At 43.0% G+C, this 23,524-nt stretch overlaps 1 protein-coding gene across 1 annotated transcript in view; it reads right to left on the reverse strand.

Annotated features, from left to right (window-relative positions):
• LOC132829094 (insulin receptor-like) overlaps window positions 1-23,524 on the reverse strand; it is a 262,793-nt gene that overhangs the window by 69,147 nt on the left and 170,122 nt on the right. Inside the window, exon 3 of the mRNA XM_060846407.1 lies at window positions 21,436-21,757. Coding sequence (XP_060702390.1) covers window positions 21,436-21,757 — 322 coding nt within the window. The remainder of the gene's footprint in view (window positions 1-21,435; window positions 21,758-23,524) is intronic.

Raw genomic sequence — 23,524 nt, forward strand, 5'->3', positions numbered from 1 at the left:
TCCCTATTTTCATATTACCAATAATTATCTCTCAATCATCAATTTAAAAAAAATATTTTGATTACTTTGCTGTTTCCAGGTGCTCATTTTGTTTCTTACATTAAAACACTGGCTACATTTCACAAGTTACCCAACTGAGCATTCAAACACTTTGGAATATCCCAACATTTAAAAAAAAAGGTGGTGTTTATATAAGTGCACCCTTTAATAGGCTAGAAAAACCTAAACTTAAAAGAATTAAAAGGGAGAGAGTGTCCTGGAAGAAATATGTAAAATATTGAGCAGTCTCAAAAGGTTTAATCCTAGAAGCTAATTTCAAACACACAACATAAGGAATAAACATGGAAACAAACTAATAACAGGCATCTTCAGCACTGGGTCTCTTCACAAAATGCACAACTGTGGAACAGTTCGCTGTGGGCCAGGACAGATCAAAAACATTTGGAATTGTCCTCACAGCCATAGTTGATGTGAAGACATAGGAGAAAGTGATCTGAGATTCTACTGATAGGCAGTGATGAAAAAGAAGATGCATGAGGTTCGTGTGAAGCATAACGTCAGAACGAAAACAGAAGTTGCTGGAAAAGTTCAGCAGGTCTGTGAAGAGATCATGGCTGAGCTGTTCCTGTCTCGAATTCTACATTCCCACATGCACCTAATAACCTTTCATTCTCTCGTCTAACAAAATTCTCCACCTTAAAGATTTTCAATGGCCCTGCCTTCACCAATTTTTAAGGCAAAGTTTCAAAACTCTCCAAGATAATCCCTTTTCCTCACCTCTGATATAAAAGATCACCCCCCAGTTCTGAGCTCACCCCTTTCAACTTGTTAAACCATTCAGGATCTTACGTACTTTAATAAAGTTAACGTTTTAGGCCTTCCTAAGAACCACCAGAATGGATGGCTGGAGCCAAATGGTCTGCTGTGTTGTAAAAAGTGTGCAGTTTTACCGGATGCAAAGTGTAGTTAAAACAGGCATGAGGACACCTTTTCTTTTTACATGTAGTGGTTTGTATGGAATGAACTGCTAGAGGAAATGGTGGATTAATGTACAGTTATTACATTTAAAAATACATTCTGGATAATTTTATGAATGGGAAAGGTTTGGAGGGATATGTGTCAACCACAGGCTGGTGGGCCTAGTTTGGTTCGGGAACATGGTCAGCATGGACTGATTGGGCCGAAGGGTCTGTTTCATGCTCTATGACTATAAGTGGGTGGCTAGGATTGTTTGTTAGGATCAGCTAGATGGGACAAATGGCCTCCCCAGTTGCAAACACATGAAAACTCATTTTGTTGATCATACACCATTCTTAACAACTCAAAATTACAACGACAGGGGCAGGCTGGAATAAACAAATATATGCTCGCCAACTTTAGGAAAGGCTCTACACCTCCAAAACTCAATCAGGAAGACAGCAGGGAAATACGCCACCCAGTGGTGTCCATAAGCATATCAGGCAAACCCACAAAGCGCCAAAGATGTGCTCCACTATCCTCTTCAGTCACAAATGGGATCAAGTGCCACTTTGAATAGACCAGTAAAATAGCTGTTTGGCATTGATTTGTGAATGCTTCACATCTACTTCAATCAAGAAAATAAATTCCGAGGCATAAAGATACAGGTAACCTTTTTATCTTTTAATTATTAGTTGCAACGTTGACTGGCAACACTTTTTAAAAAAATCAATTTCGATCAAGCTCTTTGTTGAAGTAACACAAAAGGTTTATGAGAGTAGAGCAACTGATGTATTGTGCACTTGGACTTGCAAAAGGCATTTAGACAAGATACCACATTATTTCAAAGCCCATGAGATGACTGGGGTGTCAGAAGCATGGATACACAATTCACTAAAGGAGAGAAAGCTGAGAGCACCAATGAATGGCTGTTTCTCAAATGAGTGGGAAGCAGTCCTGTACAGTAGTGTCACGGAGATTAGTAACACAACCACTTCTCTTTTGGGAGACCTGTACTTTAATGACATGGACTTGGGACTATAGGGGTATGATTGCAAAGTTTGCCAATGATACCAAACTTGGAACTGCAGGAAACAAGAATGATAACAGACTTTAGGAGGGCACAAGCAGACTGGTGAAACGGGCAGACATATGGAAGATAAAATTTAATGCAGACATGTGTGAAGTGAGTCATTCTAGTAGGATGCAGGAGGAAAGCAAAGTGAACTAAATGGCACAATTTTAAAGGGAGTAGGTGAACAGAGAAGCCCAGAGATGTGCATAGTATGTTTATGAACATAGCAGAACAAATTAAGAAGGTTGTTAAAAACACACGTAATATCTTTGCCTTGATTAACAGAGTACTAAAACAAGGAAGCAATGCTAAATCTTTCTAAAACTAGATAGCCCTAGAGTATTGTCTTCAATTCAGGGCATTGCACTTTAGAAAAAACATCAAGGCCTTGGAGAGCATACTATAGAGAATTTTCTGGGGAGTGGTGGTGGGGCAGGGTCAATTTCACTGGATAGGACTACAAATCCAGAACCATAGGCTAATGTTTTGGGGCTGAAAATGTGTTGCTGGTTAAAGCGCAGCAGGTCAGGCAGCATCCAAGGAACAGGAAATTCGACGTTTCGGGCATAAGCCCTTCATCAGGAATGAGGAAAGTGTGTCCAGCAGGCTAAGATAAAAGGTAGGGAGGAGGGACTTGGGGGAGGGGCGATGGAGATGTGATAGGTGGAAGGAGGTCAAGGTGAGGGTGATAGGCCAGAGTGGGGTGGGGGCGGAGAGGTCAGGAAGAAGATTGCAGGTTAGGAGGGCGGTGCTGAGTTGAGGGAACCGACTGAGACAAGGTGGGGGGAGGGGAAATGAGGAAACTGGAGAAATCCGAGTTCATCCCTTGTGGTTGGAGGGTTCCCAGGCAGAAGATGAGGCGTTCTTCCTCCAACCGTCGTGTTGTTATGTTCTGGCGATGGAGTTGTCCAAGAACCTGCATGTCCTCGGTGGAGTGGGAGGGAGAGTTAAAGTGTTGAGCCACGGGGTGGTTGGGTTGATTGGTCCGGGCGTCCCAGAGGTGTTCCCTGAAGCGTTCCGCAAGTAGGCGGCCCGTCTCCCCAATATAGAGGAAGCCACATCGGGTGCAGCGGATGCAATAGATGATGTGTGTGGAAGTGCAGGTGAATTTGTGGCGGATATGGAAGGATCCCTTGGGGCCTTGGAGGGAAGTGAGGGAGGAGGTGTGGGCGCAAGTTTTGCATTTCCTGCGGTTGCAGGGGAAGGTGCCGGGAATGGAGGTTGGGTTGGTGGGGGGTGTGGACCTGACGAGGGAGTCACGGAGGGAGTGGTCTTTGCGGAACGCTGATAGGGGAGGGGAGGGAAATATATCCCTGGTGGTGGGGTCCGTTTGGAGGTGGCGGAAATGACAGCAGATGATACGCTGTAATCGGAGGTTGGTGGGGTGGTAGGTGAGAACCAGTGGGGTTCTGAACTGGTGGCGGTTGGAGGAGCGGGGCTCAAGGGTGGAGGAGCGGGAAGTGGAGGAGATGAGGTGGAGGGCATCGTCGATCACGTCTGGGGGGAATCTGCGGTCTTTGAAGAAGGGCATGGTTTTAAATCCCACCATTCAAAAAATCTGGCAGGAAAAATCTCATCATATAAAAACCCATCTGGTTCCCTTCAGGGAAGGAAATCTGCCATCCTTACCTGGCCTGGCCTACATGTGACACCAGACCCACAGCAATGTGGTTGACTCTTTGCGGTCTTCTGAGCAGTCAGGGATGGGCAGTAAATGCTGACCCAACCAGCGTTGTCCACATCCCATCATGGACTATTTAAAAAAATTACTGGAATGGTTCCAGTAATAAGGGACTTCAGGCAACTGCAAGATATTGCAGATGTTGAAAATATGAAATAAGAGCAGAAAGCGCTGGAGAAAGTCAGCCATTCTGGCAGCATCTGTGGAGAAACAGAATTAATGTTTCAAGTCCAATATGACTTTTTTCTGTTCCTTAACAGCCTGACAGTTGTTTCTCTACCTCAGTAGCCAAAGTCCCTCCCTTTGATTCCCCCCTCATTCACCTGTACCTTGGTCAGTCATCAAATGCAGGCCTCAGCTGGGTGTACTGCCAGTAACAGCAGCAGCAGCAGCCACCTCTCTAATGAAAGTCTGCTGTTGCCCAGTTATGTGCCTGATTGGCACTTAATCATAGAACCCCAGTGTGAAAACAGGCCATTCAGCCCACAGAGTCCACACCGACCCTCTGAAGAACATCCAGCGCAGACCCACCTCTATACCCTACCACCGTAACCCTGCATTTCCCCTGGCCAATCCACCTAACCTGCACATCCTTGGTTAGTGAGAGGAAAACTGGAGCACCCAGAGGAAACCTACGCAGACACGGGGAGAATGTACAAACTCCATACAGACAGTTGTCCAAGGGTGGAATTGAACCCAGGTCCCTGTGTAGTGAGGCAACAGTGCTAATCACTGAGCCACAATGCTACTCTCTTCTGAGACCCCCGTCACCTCTACTAAAGTCACGAAGTGGGTGGTGTCTAACGAGGAAGAATGTCATCAAGGGCCGAAGGGCCTGTACCGAGCTGTAACGTCTCAAGGCGTTTCACAAAAAAAAGCTTGCAATTAAGAATAAAGTGCACAAGACCAGGATGTCACAAAATTCCTTGCTGCCAACATATTTTTCAAGTTTTCTCCACACTGTTGTAATGTATAATATGTAGCATCTAATTTCATCACAACAAGCAACGTGGGTCACCAGATAATCTGTTTTTATGGAGTTGCTTGAGGGATACGTACAGTATCCAATACAAGGGGAACTCCCCTTCAAGATAGTGTTTCAAGTGCACCTATAATCACAACCAAGGCTTCAGTTTAACAACTCCTGTGCAACGGGGTACCTCAGACAATGCAGCATTCTCTCGGCACTACACTGAAGTGCCAGCCTTGATTGTTGTGCTCAGGCCCTAGACATGAACTCAGAACCACGCGATGCAAAGTACCAACTGAACCATGGCTGTATTTGTTCCTGGCAAGTAGGCCAGGGGAAAACAGTCTCTCAGTGCTTTCTCTGTTAAGCGCTCTCAGAATTTTATACATTTCAATCAGAATAACTGATGCTCTTCTAGACAGCAAGGCCAGTCAGTACTCCAGGACATTGCAGATGATTGATTTACCAGCTTTGCTCACTAATCGAAGAGCAGACCAACTAAACCATGGCTGAGGATTAAGGACCGAAAGATTGTTTAAAATCCAACTCTTTAACCAGTGATAAAAGGAGAAGAAACGAAAAGCAGAGGCTTTCTGAGGGAATTCCAGAGTAATCAGCCTCGTGAGCTGAAGGCACAGCCAGCAATGGCTAAGTAAAGGATGCGGGGTTGTTGCATTATAGGCTAGAAGTCAGAATGTGTATATATATGTGTGTGTGTGTGTGTGTGTGTGTGTGTGTGTGTGTGTGTGTGTGTGTTCAGGATAAGGAACAGAGTGGGATAAAGGTTAGACTTTGAGATTAAGGCTTGAATTGTTGTGCTGAGATTGGAGGCCTGCTGATTGCTCTGACTGCTGTGAAAGGCAAGGTGAGAGATTAATGTAATGCTCTAATTCTGATATTTGTTCCAATACTGCTGAAAATCAACTGCACAGCTTAATAATGAAAAGACTGCAATAAAAAAAACCTCCCATCTCCACCATCAGCAGTTCATTTTGGAAGCAACAGTGAGACATTAACTAGCAGTTAACGTCACCAAGTGGTCAACAACTCTAATGCTGCAGCCAATAAAATGAGAGTCTAAAAAAAACTCGATTATGTAAGTAAGCAAGCTTGCTCAACAGCGCAGACCTGTTCCTAAGAAGGAGATGTTCCTGTCTGACATTCACAAAAGCAGATTAAACTGTTCTATAGTAATGCAACTGGAACAGCTCCAAATAGATTGATGCAAATTGGCAGCTTTGCAAACCCCAGGGGTCTTAAATATATAGAGGACGGGACTGCTCATAAAACCTGGACCACAGCCCACAACACTCTCAAAATGAGTGGAAATCCACAAACTTCAATTTCTCCATCAAGACCTTACTCAAAACCTCCTCACTGATTTATTCACCCAGTCTTCCTAATTCGCCTCTACCTTGCTACTTACTTTTTCTCATCCTTATAAGGTTTGGAAACATTTGAGTGTAGAGATGCTACACAAATGCAGGTGCTCATTCTTTATGGAACTGGGGACAAGAGTCAGTTTTCCGGAAACGTATGCAGATGGGAACTAACTGGGGTAAAAAGGAACTAACTGAAATGGGTGGCGAAAGCAGCAGCAATCCACAGACTGAGAAATGTTTGTAATCTGATGGTACAATCACAAAGCTGCATTAGTTTTTCAAGCCTTTCTCTTGAATCTTCAACTTGTCCCATCCCAGCTAGACAGGGCAGGGAGCTGTTGAGAAATGTGGGTGGGTCCAGGCAAAACCAGGAAAAATCATCTAACCTATCAACTTAAACATACGTACTAACAGCACTGAGATCCAGAGTGCCTGGCCAGCTAAGACAGCCAAACCTGTTTAGACCGGCAAAGTGGGAAGAGTCCAAATCCATTATGACGAGTCTGCTGTTCTATAAGTGAGCCAGGCTGGTAAATCAATCATCTACAATGTCCTGGAGTACTGACCGTGCCCCTGCTGTTTAGAAAAACGTAAGGTAATCTGATTGAAATGTGTAAAATTCTGACAGAGCTTAGCAGAGTAAGCACTGAGAGACTGTTTCCCCTGGCCTGAGACCCAAGAACAAACACATCTTTTTGGGCGGAGGGATGGCAGCTATTTAGAAGTGACATAAGGAGGAATTTGTTCATCCAGAGGGCTCTGCATCTTTGGACCTCATTGTCCAAGAGGATTTTAGAAACTCAGTCAGTGAATATATTTGTGACTGACACTCAGATTTTTAGATACGAAGGGCTTTAAAGGATGTGGTGATGGTACAAGATAGTGATATTAAGGTGGAATATCAGCCATGTTCCGAGACAATGATGGAGCTTTCAAGAAGCAGTATAGTCTTCTCCTGATCCTACTTTTAAAAATGCATGTGTTAACCAGATGCGAAAAAGGTGCTGGCTAGGCCAGCATTTGTTCCCCATCCCTAATTACCCTTGAGAAAGTGCTGCTGAGCTGCCCTGGACTCAGAATCCCTACAATATGGAAACAGGCCATTAGGCCCAACAAGTCTACACCGACCCTCCAAAGAGTAACCCACCCAGAGCCACTCCCCTACCTTATTACTTTACATTTACCCCTGTCTAACGCACCTAGTCTGCACATTCCTGAACACTATGAGCAATTTATCATGGCCAATTCACCTAACCTGCACAACTTTGGATTGGGGAGGAAACCAGAGCACCCGGAGATAACCCATACAGAGAATGCACAAGCTCCACACAGACTTTAGCTCGAGGACGGAATCGAACCTGGGTCCCTGACACTATGAAGCAGCAGTGCTAACTAATGAGCTACTGTGCCTTCTTGGACCACGACAGTCCATTTGGTGTAAAATCACCCACAATACCATTTGGGAGGGAGTTCCAGGATTTTGACCCAGCAATATTGAAAGAACAGCGATATCATTCCAAGTCAGGACTATGAATGGCTTGAAGAAGAATTTGCAAGTGGTGGTGTTCCCATGCATCTGCTGCCCTTGTCCTATCGGGTGTTACAAGTTGCAGGTTTGGAACACGGTGTTGGATAAGCCTTGATGAGTTGCTATAGTATGTCTTGCAGATTGTACACACAACTGCCACTATACCTCAGGGGTGCAATGGTTTCATGCTAAAGGTGGTGGATCGGGTGTCAATCAGACAGCTGCTTCTGTCTTCAATGGTGTCGAGCTTCTGGATTATTGTTGCAACCACGCTCATCCAAGCAGTGAAGAGTTTTGTGGACAAACTTTGGGGAGTCAGGAGGTTACATTTCAATGCCAACACCATGAGTCCACCATAAGAGAGAGATGGACAGGATGAACGAATTCAATGAGAAGGAATTATAAAATCTTACTTGGCTTTCCCCAATTAACAGACCCTACCCCCACAACCAAAGGGAGAATGTGCATGGGGTAGTTGCAGTCCCAGTCATAATGAGGTTTAGTTCCTCCCCTTGTTTTACAGCTTACACAGATGTTAGATCCAGGAGTTGGCTTAAATTAAGACTGCTTAGTCACAAACCACAAATTAGCTAAATGTTTCAGTAGCAACAATGCCCGCAGGAGGAGATGCATGCAGTTATGGGCAGATGGAATCTTCCGGCTCCTTAGATGTGGGAACTGAGTAAAATAACACAATGAGCTTTTAAGTAAGAACAGAGAGAAGAGGCGGTGAGTGTGCACTGGATTAAATGCAGCACGCACTGGGACTCAAATGTGATGCAATTCACCACAAGGCGGTTGCACTGAATTCCCTCATACAGATAGTTACTGACCTCAATGAGGAATGGCCAGGCAGAAACCAGACACACACCCAGAGGGAGAGAAAATGAAAAACATCATCTCAATCCAGCACCCAACCAACCCCAGAATAACCAATTCACCCAGGGACACAAATCAACGATATTTATTTTCCAGCAAAAGTGAATATTCTAAACTGGACAAGTTTGCAACTTGTCCCGCAAAAAATAACCCAACCCACATTTTTTTGCTGCAAAATGTGAAAGAAACCGCCAATGAATCTAAAACATAAAACAATACCAAGAAAAAAACGGAATCCTTCATCCATCCCCTTAATCGTCATAGATTAGTAGAAGTATCACAGTTAATATCCATTCATGCTTTATACAATGAAGAAAGTCTCATTAAACACCACTGCCCATGCAGTTATCACATTTCAATTTTCAGGTAAAGGTGGTCACACAGCAGCTCACTGTCTCAGGAACAAGGTGAAGTGCCTCGTGTGCAACAAGTTACTTTGAAGATTGTTCAGCACTGCGTTGACAGAGAGCTACCAAAGGTCACATCTTTGACAAAAAAGTTCTTAGTCTGGGGTCCAGCAGCTCAAGTTGAATTTTAAGAATTTATTTGTGTAGGGATTGTTGGCTATGCCAGCTTTTATTCCACATTCCTAATTGCCCTTGAACAGTTGGTGGTGAGCTGCTTTCTTGAACCACTGAAATCTACGGGGAGGTAGGTACACGTACAATTCCATTAGAGAAGCAGTTCTGACCCAGGATACTGACCCAGCAACAGTGAAGGAACAGCAATAATACGTAGCGTGGAGATGAGCTACTCACTCATCAGTGTCTGGACAATGATAACCTCTCAGATGTTGATAGAAGGGATTCAGTGAAAGTAATGTCATTGAATGTGAAGGGGCAATGCTCAAGTTTATTTATAGTTGAAGGTGGTCATTGCTTGGTTCTTACAGATATAATAATTACATGATACTTTCAGCAAGGAAGCAAGGGGTTACTGTCAGATACGCATCAAGATTCTCCCTCATCTACACCATGAAACAAATTAATTGGTCATTTATTGTATCATTTACAGTATCAGCCATGATTGAATGGTACAATAGATGCAATGGGCCAAACGGCCTAATTCTGCTCCTTTATCCAATAGTCATGTGACTGTATCTTCGTCTAACTAGTCCCCAAACTTGGTCACAGAACTGGTTACACTTCATGGTACAAAACAATTTCACTGTTTCCTTGCTGAAAGTATCATGTAACTGTTATATCCGTAAGAACCAAGCAAGACCCCTTTGAAATTCTCTCCAACTTCTTTACTTCCTGGCTATTCATCAGTCCAGACAAACTGTGTCAGTAGATACAAATTCCCCATCACCTACAAATCAACCAAATACACACATTACATCAGTCCCAGAAGAATAGCCTTGTCTACAAAACATCCTGACCTTGGAAAGAGGAAAGGTTGCAACAAAATTCCTTTCTTCTTAATTTAGAAATATAAATTCTAATTATCATTCAAGTTATGAAAATTCAGTCCAATAAAAATGTTTCCGTCTTCACTACTGCTGTCCTTAGTTACAAGCAGCCACACCAAACTGAATCCACTCAGATCATCTGTGTTAATTCTTTGGATTCAATCCCAGCCCCACTACCCAATTCTTTTTACTCCACTTATGGTGTTGACTCTGGTCAAGACACAGCTGGAGAGATACAGGTACCTTTCCCATATCACCCTACATCATGAGCAAGTAGGGGAATGTGTCAGCTGTGCATTAGTGGACACCACCTTTCCCTTTGTATCAGAAACTTTGGGTTTCAGTACCATTCCAGAGACTTGAGTGCAAAATCTCAGATGGCATGGCAGTGCAGTACTGAGGGAATGCTCCACTGTCAGAACAGCCATCTTTTGGATGGTACGTTGAACAGAGGCTACCTTCTGTGTCCTCATAGGTGAACTTAACAGATCCCAAGGTAATCCCATGGTACTCTGCCAAAGAAAAACAGAGCAGTTCTCCCCATAGTGCCAGCCAATAACTATCCCTCAACTGACAGCATTAAAAAGAAATACCTGCTTATTATCATAATTGTTATTTAAGATGGGACTTGTTTTACATAAATTGGTTGCCCCATTTCCTACATTATATCATTGACTATTCCAAGAAGAATTTTATTGGCTGTAAAATCCTTTACAATACAAATATTTGAAGTAGAAGTAGGAGGAGGAGCAGGCCACTTGGCCCCTCAAGCCTGCTCCACCTACTGTCATGGCTGATCCAATTACCCCCCCATTCCCACTTACCCTCAATAACCTTTCACCCACTTTTCTCAATAGTAATCCATTCACCTCTACCTTCTCATAATCACAGACTTGGTCACATCCACCCTGTCCAGACCCCTCAGGATCTCCCAGGCTTAAGTCAAAGCATGTTTTTCCATTACCATGAGGAGAGACACGACCAAGTCTAATATCGTCACAGCCAGGCATGCCACTTGCACCACTTTAACGTCCGACTTATGTGAGCGACACTACAAATGAAACATGGTAAATCAAACAGTTGTAACCTGGTTGGGTTTTAATTTTGAAATGCAAATGCATTTCACCAACAGTCAAAGAAGATCCCAAGCCAATATTTCCCTTACCTACCTGAGGGATGGCTGATGCAGCTGTTAACTCAAACAGCAACTGAGTGTTTCGGGCTGTATAGGTACTAAATTTCCCTAAAGCCTAGCTTGTAATCATTTTTTGGAAAGAAGTGCACCATTTAACTGCAGCCCACCCCAACCTTCCCCAGACTTCTTTCAATTAAATACAATTTGTGGTTTTGTAAAGAGGCCTTTATCAGGGACTGGATCAGATATATGATCATTTGGCAAAATATATACAAGACTAATAATTTATGATTTTGAGAATAGATGCTCTTAAAAAAAACTCAACAGTGGAAAAAAAAGAGACCAGGGATGAGTGTGAACAGTAAGTTGAGAATCTGACACTGGTCAAAGGGATAAAAACTGGTTTCTTTTGCCAGCTGCATAGATACTGGAGCATTAACTCAAAGCCTTAACGGCAGAAGCAGACAGCATAAATCTGCTTTAATTAGACAGCAAGAGGCAACAATAATCAAATCAGGACACAGCACCAGTGGGAAATAAAAGCAGGAGAAAATCCACTATCAAAGTAGGGCACAAATCTGGTGTTAAACACCAGTGGCCGTCCTGTGCTAGTGGAGGCTTCACCCACTCACTCCCTCATCCCCTCAAATACCCATCACCCCAACTTGTGAGAAAGTACCATACCTTGCTGACATCAAGGCACCATTTCATCCTGGCTCCTCAGCCAAAAGCCCAATGCCTCTTGCCTGAGCTTAGTTTGCCTGAGCGGCAACTCATCAGCCATAGGAATAGGTCAAAGCCAACTGTGATTTTATACTCCGCAGACCTCCCAAAACCCACAGAATTCTTGCTAGATCCAGCACAGAGTGCAAGTTCAGAGGAATATCCTTAGCCCCAAAGGCTGCTGTGGGTAATATTACCGCTTGCCCCTTTAACTGAGTCACAGTAACCTTCCACAAATCAATGAGTGGGATCTCGCCAGCCCAGGGTGACTAAATTTTAAATTTACTGATCAAGGTAAGGCAAAGCTGAGATGGGAGTAGTGAAGAAACTGCTGAACTATAAAAGGACAATGTGTCAAGATTTGAATAAATAAATGCACAAGAACCTATTTTTCTTCTTTTAAAGAAAGCAACATGCGATGCTGATAGGAACTGTGCATGTTGTTATGTGGGAGCTGCATAGCTGCAGATCTCCTTCAGCAGTGCAATTAAGGTCACAGACATTACACACAGCCGCTGCCAACAGCACTCTGATCAGCCAGCAGGAGCTGTCTATCGCGTAGTTAAGTAACCCTCACTGATGAGGCACCTATTTAGATGGATATTGCCAGCTGGAGGCTGAAGCACAGCATCAAAGTCTGCCAAATAAAAAAAAAAATCCATCCCCAGCTGACCCAAGTCACAGATGGTGCTGTTTCAATAATCCAGATCAGACACTATGCAAGTTAAACACACCTTCAGTCGTCCATATCAATTGGTAAATGGAGATCCATCTGAACTTGTTTTTGGGAGGGAGAGAGTAATATTACAACTAAGTTCAAATTAATGCTGTTACAAAGATTATTTTTTAAAAAAACTCGCAATAAGAGACCAACAGGTCCACCCTACCTTTCCACCTCAAAGATGGAGTTTAACTTACATAAATGCGAGATGCTGCATTTTGGAAAGGCAAATCAGAACAGGACTAATACACTTAATGGTAAGGTCCTGGAGAGTGTTGCTGAACAAAGAGACCTTCGAGTGCAGGTTCATAGTTCCTTGAAAGCCGAGTGGTCAGGGAAGAAGGCATTTGGTATGCTTTCCTTTTTTGGTCAGAGTATTGAATACAGGAGTTGGGTGATCATGTTGGAGATATAGGACATTGGTTTGGCCACTTTTGGAATACCACATTTAATTCTAGTCTCGCAGCTATAGAAAAGATGTTGTGAAACTTGAAAAGGTTCAGAAAAGATTTACAAGGATATGGCCAGGGTTGCAGGGTTTGAGCTATAAGGAGAATCTAAATAGATTAGATTCTCTGTGTGGAAACAGGCCCTTTGGCCCAACCAGTCCACACCGACCCTCCAAAGAGTAACCCACCCAGACCCATTTGCCTCTGACTAATGCACCTAACACTGTGGGAAATAAATAGGCTGGGGCTGCTTTCCTAGAGCATCAGAGGATGAGGGGTGACCTAACAGAAATTTCCAAAATCATGAGAGGCATGGTTCAGGTGAAATGTCAAGGTCTTTTTCCAGGGTAGGAGAGTCCAAACAGACGGCATAGGTTTAAGGTGATAGCGGAAAGATTTAAAAGGGATCTAAGAGGCAACTTTTTCATGCAGAGGGTAGTGTGTATATGGAATGAGCTGCCAGAGGAAGTGGTGGAGACTGGTAAAATTACAATATTTAAAAGGAATCTGGATGGTTATGTGAATAGGAAGGGTTGAGAGGGATATGGGCCAAGTGCTAGCAAATTGGACTAGATTAATGTAGAATATCTGTTTGGCACGTATGGGTTGGACTGAAGCGTCTGTTTCTGTGCTGTACGTATCTATGACTATGAATTTAATGGATGCACCAAAGCATTGTGTTGATGAGTGATGGCGAACTCATTGATATAATGCAGTTGCAAATCAATACAGAGCTGTGACCGGCACATTAACTGTTCGGGTCTGTGCAGAGAAAAAAATTCAGGCTGGCAGAAATTAGATTAGATTAGATTACTTACAGTGTGGAAACAGGCCCTTCGGCCCAACAAGACCACACCGACCCACCGAACCGCAACCCACCTATACCCCTACCTTTACCCCTTCACCTAACACTACGGGCAATTTAGCCTGGCCAATTCACCTAACCTACACATTTTGGACTGTGGGAGGAAACCGGAGCACCTGGAGGAAACCCACGCAGACACGGGGAGAATGTGCAAACTCCACACAGTCAGTCGCCTGAGTCGGGAATTGAACCCAGGTCTCTGGCGCTGAGAGGCAGCAGTGCTAATCACTGTGCCACCGTGCCGCCCTCTAATTAGCTAAGTGTATGTTGGTGCAAGATCTGGGAGAAGAAAGGTTGAAAAGGAAACCCATGAACTGTAGAGCTTCTGGAACATTATGGAGAAGGCTTGGTGAAATCACCTTTTCCAAAGCTTCTGACACACACTCCAATTACCCAAGAAATATTGGATCATTCAGCAGAGGTGGTGGTAGGAACTGCATTTCCAATATATCTAATAGTGATGACTGAAGTATTCCCATGGTGCTTTTTTAAAATTCATTAATGGATTGTGGATGCCACTGGCAGGGCCAGCATTTACTGCCTTCCTTAATTACCCTTAGAAGGTGCGAGTTAGCTGGCTTTATGAACTACTGCAGTCCACAGGGTGTGGGACACCCACAATGCTGTGAGGAAGGAACTTGTAGGGTTTTGATACAGCAACAGTAGAGACTAAGCCAACATAGTTCCAAGTCAGGATGATGTTTGTGTCTTGGAGGGGACCCCGATGGTCCTATGGATCAGCTGCCCATATCCCATATCATAGAGGATATGGGTTTGGAAGGAGCTGTCAAAGGAGGAGCACATGATTTCTGCCATCATCATAATGTAAAAAAAACCCTATAGTGACCGAGAATGGAAATGTGATCAGTCTTGCCTGAATAGCAAAGGGTTAACCAAACAGATTTGAGAAATTTCAGGATGACATGGTTTCAAATATTTCTGTCTGGAATAAACGGACATCAAGGGGATTGACTGCTCGATATGATGATCTGTGTTGAACTGGTCACTCCCATTATCCATAAATAGAACATCTGGGTCACCAAGACATCTCTGGCTTGTGCAGTATCGCATGAATGATGGCAGGCTCAGATTAATATTAAAGGTTGTCATGTTGCCTTTTAAACAGAATCCGGAAAGGAATTTTCAAACAGAACACGCCGTGCAGCAAGCAATAATATTTTTAATATTGGATCAGTAGGCCTTGCTTTCTTCATCTAAGGAAATAAAAAGGATTTTATTTTGGTAAGCTGTCATTGTATATCCTTGAACATTATGAATGCAAGCGCCTCCTTTCAGGTGGGATTCATCCATAGTTCAAATAACACCACTTTTTCATGTGGAATCACAAATATTACAGCATAGTCATAGCTTCAGACAGCTGCTCAATTGCTACAGTCTACTCCAATTCCTACTCTAAACCACACAACCTCTCTATTTGGTCCTTCCTTTAACTGCGTTGGAGGCTGAGGGGTGACCTTATAGAGATTTATAAAATCATGAGGGGCATGGATGGGATAAATAGACAAAGTCTTTTCCCTGGGGTGGGGAAGTCCAGAACGAGGGGGCGGGGAAGTCCAGAACGAGGGGGCATAGGTTCCAGGTGAGGGGGGAAAAATTTAAAACGGACCTAAGGGGCAACCTTTTCACACAGAGGGTGGTGCATGTATGGAATGAGCTACCAGAGGAAATGATAGAGGTAGAATTACAACATTTAAAAAGTATCTGGATGGGTATATGAATTGGAAGAGTTTACAGAGATATGGCGAAGTGTCGACAATTGGGACTAGATTAGTTTAGGATATCTGGTCAGCATCGATGAGTTGAACTGAAGGAACTGTTTCAGTGCTGCACATCTTAATGACTCTAAATCAAGACTTCTTCTCTAATAGACAGGAGGTTTAACAACTAAAAGTTAATCCTAAACACTGTTCCAAATTAAATCACATACAAAATAGAAGAGTGATAAAACTGCAAATTGACAAGTTCATGTACGATTTACGTTGCAAGTCCCCCAGGGGCTGAGGTTGTGTTGGACAGCGGGACAGAGAGGCAGGTGGCATGAGAATGGGCGAGAGAGCCACAATGAGAAAAAAAGAGAGACAGACACAACCAGAAAGAGAGAGAGGAGAAAGAGGGGGAGGGAGGGTCAGAGACAGTGTCACAGCCAGATCAAAAAGGTGGCTGAGGGGTGATGATTCAGAGGCCATTACAATTTTAATAGATTAAAATGAGTGTATATTAAAACAGGTTTCCAATTGCAGAAAAAGAACCAAACACCATTGATATACAATAATTATCTTGTATTTCACAGAGAACTTACAGGAAATATCTTTACCCAGGAAGTTGCGAGAACGTAGAACTCAGGACCACGGGAAGTGTGCGACAGTAAGGATACATTTAAGAGAAACAAGACAAGTACGTAGTGACTAGGCTTGGGAGAGTCAGGAGATGATTTTCGAGCTGTCAAACTCCCAGCCTCTAACCTGCTCTTGTTTCCACTGGTCCAGTTAGATTTCTGGTCAGTGGCAATCCCCAAGATGTCATGATGGGGGATGACTCAATGGTAATGCCGTTGAATGTCAAGGAAAGATGGTTAGATTCAGTGACTGGGGAACAATGTTTTGTAAAGTGTGAAGGGATAGGACTTCACAAAGGTTTAAATATTGTCAACCCTGACTCATTTGTGCATAACAAAAACTCATCAACTGTGACAAAGTTCCTTCAATTTGCACATAAAGGATGTTATCTCTTTCATTCTTTCATGGGAAGAGGGGATCATCAGAATGCCAGCAATTACTGCCCATGTCTGACTGCCCTTGAGAGAAGGTGGTGGTGAGCCACGTTCTTGAACCACTGCAGTCCTTGTGATGTAGGTAGTCCCACAGGGCTGTTAGGAAGAGAACAAAGGCTGTGATTGTTTTTCTCCTGCAACAGTCTGACAGCTTCATCTCTGTCCTACAGTACTAATTTGCCATTTATGAGTCAATGATGAACTGCCACACACGGAGAGGCCAGCTCTTTCATTTACCGCTTCACACTGTCCCAGTTTGTAAACAGCTATTGTCTACTCCTGAATACAGACATGAGCTCATTTCAGCTCATCAACAGCATTCACACAAACCAAAAGTTAAAAAGGAAATAAGAACAAATGACACATCTCGAAATTGAAAATATTTAGAATTGATATTGATATATAACACTTTATATAACACTCTTAAAATGAACAAAACAACCTGAAGACATTTCACCAGATAAACCCAAACAGCAAAGCTTTGATAAAAGAAAAGGAAGTAATCTCCTGGCTGAGAGAGTAACTAGTGTAGTGGGGGTGAATTTAAACTTGTAAGGCAGGGGGGGTTGGGGTGACTAATGGGTCAAGTTTTAGAAGTGCCAGAGAGGGCAAAAGAGACATGGAGAAAGAAGAAAAGGAAGAGAGGGAAGGCATAAGTGTTGACAGTGAATAAAAGCAATGGTCATCTTCCAATGGGCAAGAAAGAAAGAAGGGCAGGGTTAAATTGTTAGAACGTAAATGCATGGAGCATAGCAAACAAAACTAGGGAACTGAAAGGAGAAATTACTCTCAGGTTTGACATGGTAGCAGGGTCAGAAACATGGCTGAAAACAGAACAGGGCTGGATACTTAACATCTAGGAGTTTTTTTTAGCAGAAACAGGGTGGGTAAAAACGGAGGAGATGTAACAAACTTGGACAGAAATAGTATCACTGTCCTTGTATGAGATGTAGTCCCCGAATTAACAGCTGTATGGTTGGAGGTGAGAAACAGGGAGGCAGCAGTGACCTTATTGGGTATTTATTACAGATCCCCAAATGATGGGAAGTAGAAGACAGCATTTCTAAGTAGATTATGAAAATCTGCAGGACAAGTAAAGTTGTAATAATTGGTGATTTCAATTACCATTGGGTAAGACTGGGTAAAATAAAGAGTGTGGGGCATGGAAATGAAGAAATCTCTGCAACATGTGTATGAGAACCTTCTAGAACAGTACATTTCTAATCCTACAAGGAAGGGAGCAATTCGGGATCTGCACCTAGGAAATGAGACAGGCCCACTGTAAACCATCAGAATGGGGGCCTATTTGGGAAATAGCAATCGCAGCTATAATAAGGTTTAATATTATGTGAGAAAAGGATTAAAATCAGTCAATAATAATGATCTCAAACTGGGAAAGGCAGAATTTAGGGGTCTAAAAGTTGAAGTGGAATACATTGACTGGAAATGCATTTTTGTGTATAAAACAGTGGATGAAAAGTGGGAGAATTTCAAAAGAGAGATAAATTGGGTAGAAGCTGGCCCATAATTACGTGGTATCAAGATGAGAAAATAAGGAAGAAAAAAGAAGGTATGTGATGCACATTGGAATAATAACAGCAAAAGAAATCAGGGAGAGTATTTCAAATGCAGGACAGAGGCTCAGGCTAAGAGGGAGCAAGAGGAAAGGGTGTCAGGCTGCACTAAAACAAATAGTAAAATGTTCTTCAACCATATTAACAGTAAAACCAAAAGTAAAGGATGGAGTGGAGCCCATAAGGAACAGGCAGGGTAAGCTGCTCAGTGAAAGCAAAGGATATGGCAGAGGTACTATATGAATATTTTGTTTTTGTCTTTACCAAATTAGGAGATGGCACCTATGGCCCAATTGGAAATGTGAACTTTGAGCAACTGAGCAGTATGATGATAGATAAAGAGGTGATAAAAAGGCTGGCAGCACTCCAGGAAGAGAGGTTGCTAGGCCTCGATGTGATGCAACCGAGATTGTTGAGGGATGTAAGGGAAAAAATCACAGAGAATTTTTTTCAGGCCTCTCTCAACAGAGGATTAGTCCTGGGGACTGCAGGTTTGCAAACGTGACAGTGTTGATTAAGAATGAACCAAAGGATAAACCATGATTCTCAGGCCTATCAGCTTGACATCAAGAGTGGGAAAACTAATAGAGACAGTCAAAACGGCTGTGTTAAGGGCAGATCATGTCTGACAAAGTTACCGGAGATTTTTAATGATGTGACATGGGTAGTGTGGTAGTTGTTGTGCGTTCGCATGCAGTCAGAGGAACATGGACGCTATGGAGAGAGGTAACTTGTTGTCATAAAGTGGAAAAATGATAAGGGTGACAATTTTAAATTTAAGATACTGAAGTATCCAAACAAGCGTTGAAAGTTAGCTCACAGGTACAGCAATTAATTGGCAAGGCAAATTACTGCAAGAGAACAAGAATAAGAAAGCCTTGTTACAACTGCACTTTGGTGTGACCATACCTGGAGTTCAGAGCGCAGTTTTTCAAGGATACACTTGAGTTGGAGGTACGGAGGTGAAATTTCTCATCTCTCTTGAGACTGGGCGTCCATGTTCTACATTCCTTAACCAAGGAGACTAGCTCTCAGTATCTACCCTGCCAAGCCTCTTCAGAATTCTAAATGCCTTAATGAAGTCATCTCTCATTCTGCTAAATTCCAGACAGTATAGGACCAATTTACTAAGGCTCTCATCTCAGGGACTAGTTTTCTGGTAAATCTTCACAGCATCACCTCCAATCAAAGTCTAGCTTTTCTTAGCTAAAGAAACCAAAAAGATTTGCAGTATTCCAACAATAGTCTCAATAAAACTCCACACAATGGCAGCAAGAGTTTCACACACTCTGACTCTAATTGCCATAAATAAACGGCAACATTCCAGTTTCCTTCTTAATTGCTACTGTACCTGCATCTATGAGCAAATGACTGCAGATGCTGGAATCTGTACTGAAAACAACTAATGCTGGAGATCACAGCAGGTCAGAGTGCATCCATAGAGAGAGAGTGTACACTAATGTGACCTGCTGTGATCGACAAGCATTAGTTGTTTTCTAAACATTTAGTACTCCTTGTTTGAGTACATCCAGGTTACTCTGAACATTAAACTTTCGTAGTTTCCCATATTTTAAAATATATTCACCTTTTCTATTCTCTTGACTAAAGTATATAAGCTTTCACTTCCTCTGCATTATGTATTGGTGTCCTTCTCACAACTTAGATTCCAGCTAACTTGCTATCAGCAGTAAACTTAGATACATTCCTCTCTGTCTCATTCTGAACACAGTGTTAAGGTTTATAATGCAACAGTTTCCTATCTTGGGTTTTTCACCTTTACCTTTCTGTGGTCCTGTGACTGTTACAAAAAATGTCACAAAATTCAACAAAAGCATTATTTTCTAATGAACATTTCTATCTATTTATATCTCCTTTATTCTTTTATGGGGTATGTATCTTAATGACCAAGCCAGTACTTCTTGTCCATCCCTAATTACCCTTGTACTGAGTGACTAGCATTTCAGAGTACAATTACATCTCTGTAGGTCTGGAATCAGGTGTAGGCCACTCCAGGTGAAAATGGCAGATTTTCTTTCATTTGTGAACAGGGCATGATTGATGACCAGCTTCATATTCTAGTAAATTAAAATCTTCATATTCTAAACTATTATTAGAATTTAAATCCCACAAGCCACAGTGACGAGATGTAAATCCATCTCCCCAGAACATTAGCCTGGGTGTCTGGATTACTAAAGCTTGCGGGAAAGGTCACCGGACCCAAAATGTTAACTCCGATTTCTCTTCAAAGATGCAGCCGGATCTGCTGAGTTTTTCCAGCAACCTCTGTTTTTGCATCGGGAGTAATAACCTGCTGGTCACAATGTCATTATCTCCCAGTATAATTACGATCTATATTTTATTTTGCTTTGCTTAATTGGTGCAGATGCCAGATTGAGCCTCAGGTGAGGTCTGTCAGGACAGATTTCAGCAGTGGATCTTTCAGTGCCAGAGAGAGCAGAGATGCTCAGTCACAGGCCGTTTAGAGAGAGAGAGAGAGAGAGAGAGAGAGAGAGAGGTGAGAGAAAGAGAGAGAGGTGAGAGAGAGAGAGAGAGAGATGAGAGAGAGAGAGAGAGAGAGGTGAGAGGGAGAGAGGGAGAGCTCAGCACAAGTGGACTGCCACATTTTATTCATTCTCTGGTTATTTTGGCAGACCCGTTGTTGAGAACCCTTCTCCTACAACAGTGACCACACTTTGAAAGACTACTTCATTGGCTCTAGATGGCATGAGGGTGTCCTGCAGAGTTTCAGCACCGATTCAACAAACTATTCTGACATGTCCTCGGATTACAGAAGGCTAGACAGAAATAAGAGCTCTTTCTTTCCTCATCAGGAAGCTTTGGAAGCAGTTACTATTTCTGCTCTTCACAATCTCTCGCAAAGAAAAAGCAATAAAGAAGAAAACATATGCAGATCGTGCAAATATTTCTATGTTTGGTCAGGATTACAACATGTTGCAAAATAACAGTAGAAAGATCAACGGCACTTTGCATTTTAAGTCGAATAAACCTTTTACTATTGGTCTGTAAATCAGAGAGGCCTAGGGATCATTATTGTTTGCAACTGAAGTATTCATAATTATGCAATATTAGTTTTTTTTCACACTATCTTCATTTTAGGGAATGTTCTATATTAGGCATTACAGTTTCTTCTTTGTATTTATACTATCATCACATTTTGACGTCAGCAGCAATGATTTTCAATGATCTATTTACCTATTTATTGTCAGAGCTCATTGGCAATTAACTCAGCAAATCCGTTTGACTATTTGGCTTAGTTCCTCAGCGTGCCCTTACCTGGAAGAATTCACTATGTATCCTGAAGGACATTCAGGCATGCACTCTCCGTTGTGGATGACATATCGGGTGCACTCGGTCTCCTTGGAAGGTTTGCATTCATTGTGCAGCATCTGACAGAAAGAGAAGGTGACACAGCGCCAGGCCTCAAACCTGTAGGTGCCAAGGGGACAATCGGGGATGCACACACCGTTGTAGTAGTAGTGTCGGCACGCCACACACTTTGCCGCGCTGCCAGGCTCTGTGCAACTGCCCAGGCATTCATCATGACAGCACTTGCCAGTGGGGGTACAGGCTTTCCGACGGCACTCAGAGGAACAGTCTGCAAAACAGGACAGAAATCCAAGAGCAAACTTTAATTTTAGGAAAAGAATAATTTGTCTTTACATGCAGCCGTACGTCACATAACTTTACACGTGAGGCTATATTTGTTACGAAGGCATACGCTCAGAATACAGTATGGAAGGAGGCCATTTGACTGATCATGTCTGCATCAGGTAACCTAGTGGTAATCTCCAGACGTTTCCCTATATCCCTGCAAACTATTTTTATCCTAACAACCTCACAGTGCCCCTTCACAAGTTTATTTGTAAGAAACAAAGATAATGCAGACAACATAAAGGAGGCATTCCTAAGTACAGGAAATGTTTGTACAACATGTCTTTAAAATTAGACCTCTGTAAGGGATCGTTTCCCAAAGCATGAACATTTGGAAATCAGGGGCCTCCTGTAACCCTTTGGTGTCTTGGGAGCTTGCTGTGGCTTGCTGTGAACAAACTGATTGCCAAATTTCCTACATTACAACAATGACTACACTTCAGAAAGTAATTCATTGTCTGTAAAGTGCTTTGGGAAGTTCTAAAATCATGGGAGGCATATAAGTACAAGACATCCTTTTGTCTCAGCAGGTCTGGCAACATGTGTGGGGAGAAATCAGAGTTAATGTTCTAGTGAAGCAAGGAATAGGGAGAGAGAGAGCAGTTGAACGTGTGGCTACAGGGATGGTGCAGGACAGGAGGGATTCAGATACCTGGATAATTTGGGCTCAGAGGTAGGTGGGACCTCTACAAACAAGATGGTCTGCACCTGAACCAGAGGGGTACTAATATCCTGGGGGGAATATTTGTTAATGCTCTTCAGGAGAGTTTAAACTAATTCAGCAGGGGGGATGGGAACCCAAATTGTAGCTCCACTGTACAGGAGGTTGAGAGTAGTGAGATCCAAAATAAGGTTTCAGGGTCGCAGGAGTGTATCAGAAAGCAGGAAGGTGGTTTGAAGTGTGTTTACTTCAACACCATGAACATTCGGAATAAGGTGGATGAACTTGCAGCATGGGTTGTACCTGGGACTTCGATATTGTGGGGATTTCAGAGACATGGATAGAGCAGGGATAGGAATGGTTGTTGCAGGTTCCAGTGTTTAGATGTTTCAGTAAGAACAGGGAAGGTGGTAAAAGAGGGGGAGGTCTACTGAGGTAGTATGGGTTGAGGTTAGAAACAGGAAAGGAGAGGTCACCCTGTTGGGAGTTTTCTATAGGCCTCTGAAAAGCTCCAGAGATGTAGAGGAAAGGATTGTAAAGATGATTCTGGATAGGACCGAGAGTGACAGGGTACTTGTTATGGGGGACTTTAACATTCCAAATATTGACTGAAAAATTCAAATACTTTAGATGGGTCAGTTTTCGTCCAATATGCACAGAAGGGTTCCCTGACACAGGATGTAGGTAGTCCAAGAGGTGAGGCCACATTGGATTTGGTACTGGGTAATGAACCGCGGCACGGTGGCACAGTGGTTAGCACTGCTGCCTCACAGCGCCTGTAGACCCGGGTTCAATTCCCGACTCAGGTGACTGACTGTGTGGAGTTTGCACGTTCTCCCCGTGTCTGCGTGGGTTTCCTCCGGGTGCTCCGGTTTCCTCCCACAGTCCAAAGATGTGCGGGTCAGGTGAATTGGCCAAGCTAAATTGCCCATAGTGTTAGGTAAGGGGTAAATGTAGGGGTATGGGTGGGTTGCGCTTCGGCGGGTCGGTGTGGACTTGTTGGGCCGAAGGGCCTGTTTCCACGCTGTAAGTCTAATCTAATCTAAAAAA

Source organism: Hemiscyllium ocellatum, chromosome 28, assembly GCF_020745735.1.
Source record: "Hemiscyllium ocellatum isolate sHemOce1 chromosome 28, sHemOce1.pat.X.cur, whole genome shotgun sequence".
In the NCBI taxonomy this organism is placed as follows: Eukaryota; Metazoa; Chordata; class Chondrichthyes; order Orectolobiformes; family Hemiscylliidae; genus Hemiscyllium; species Hemiscyllium ocellatum.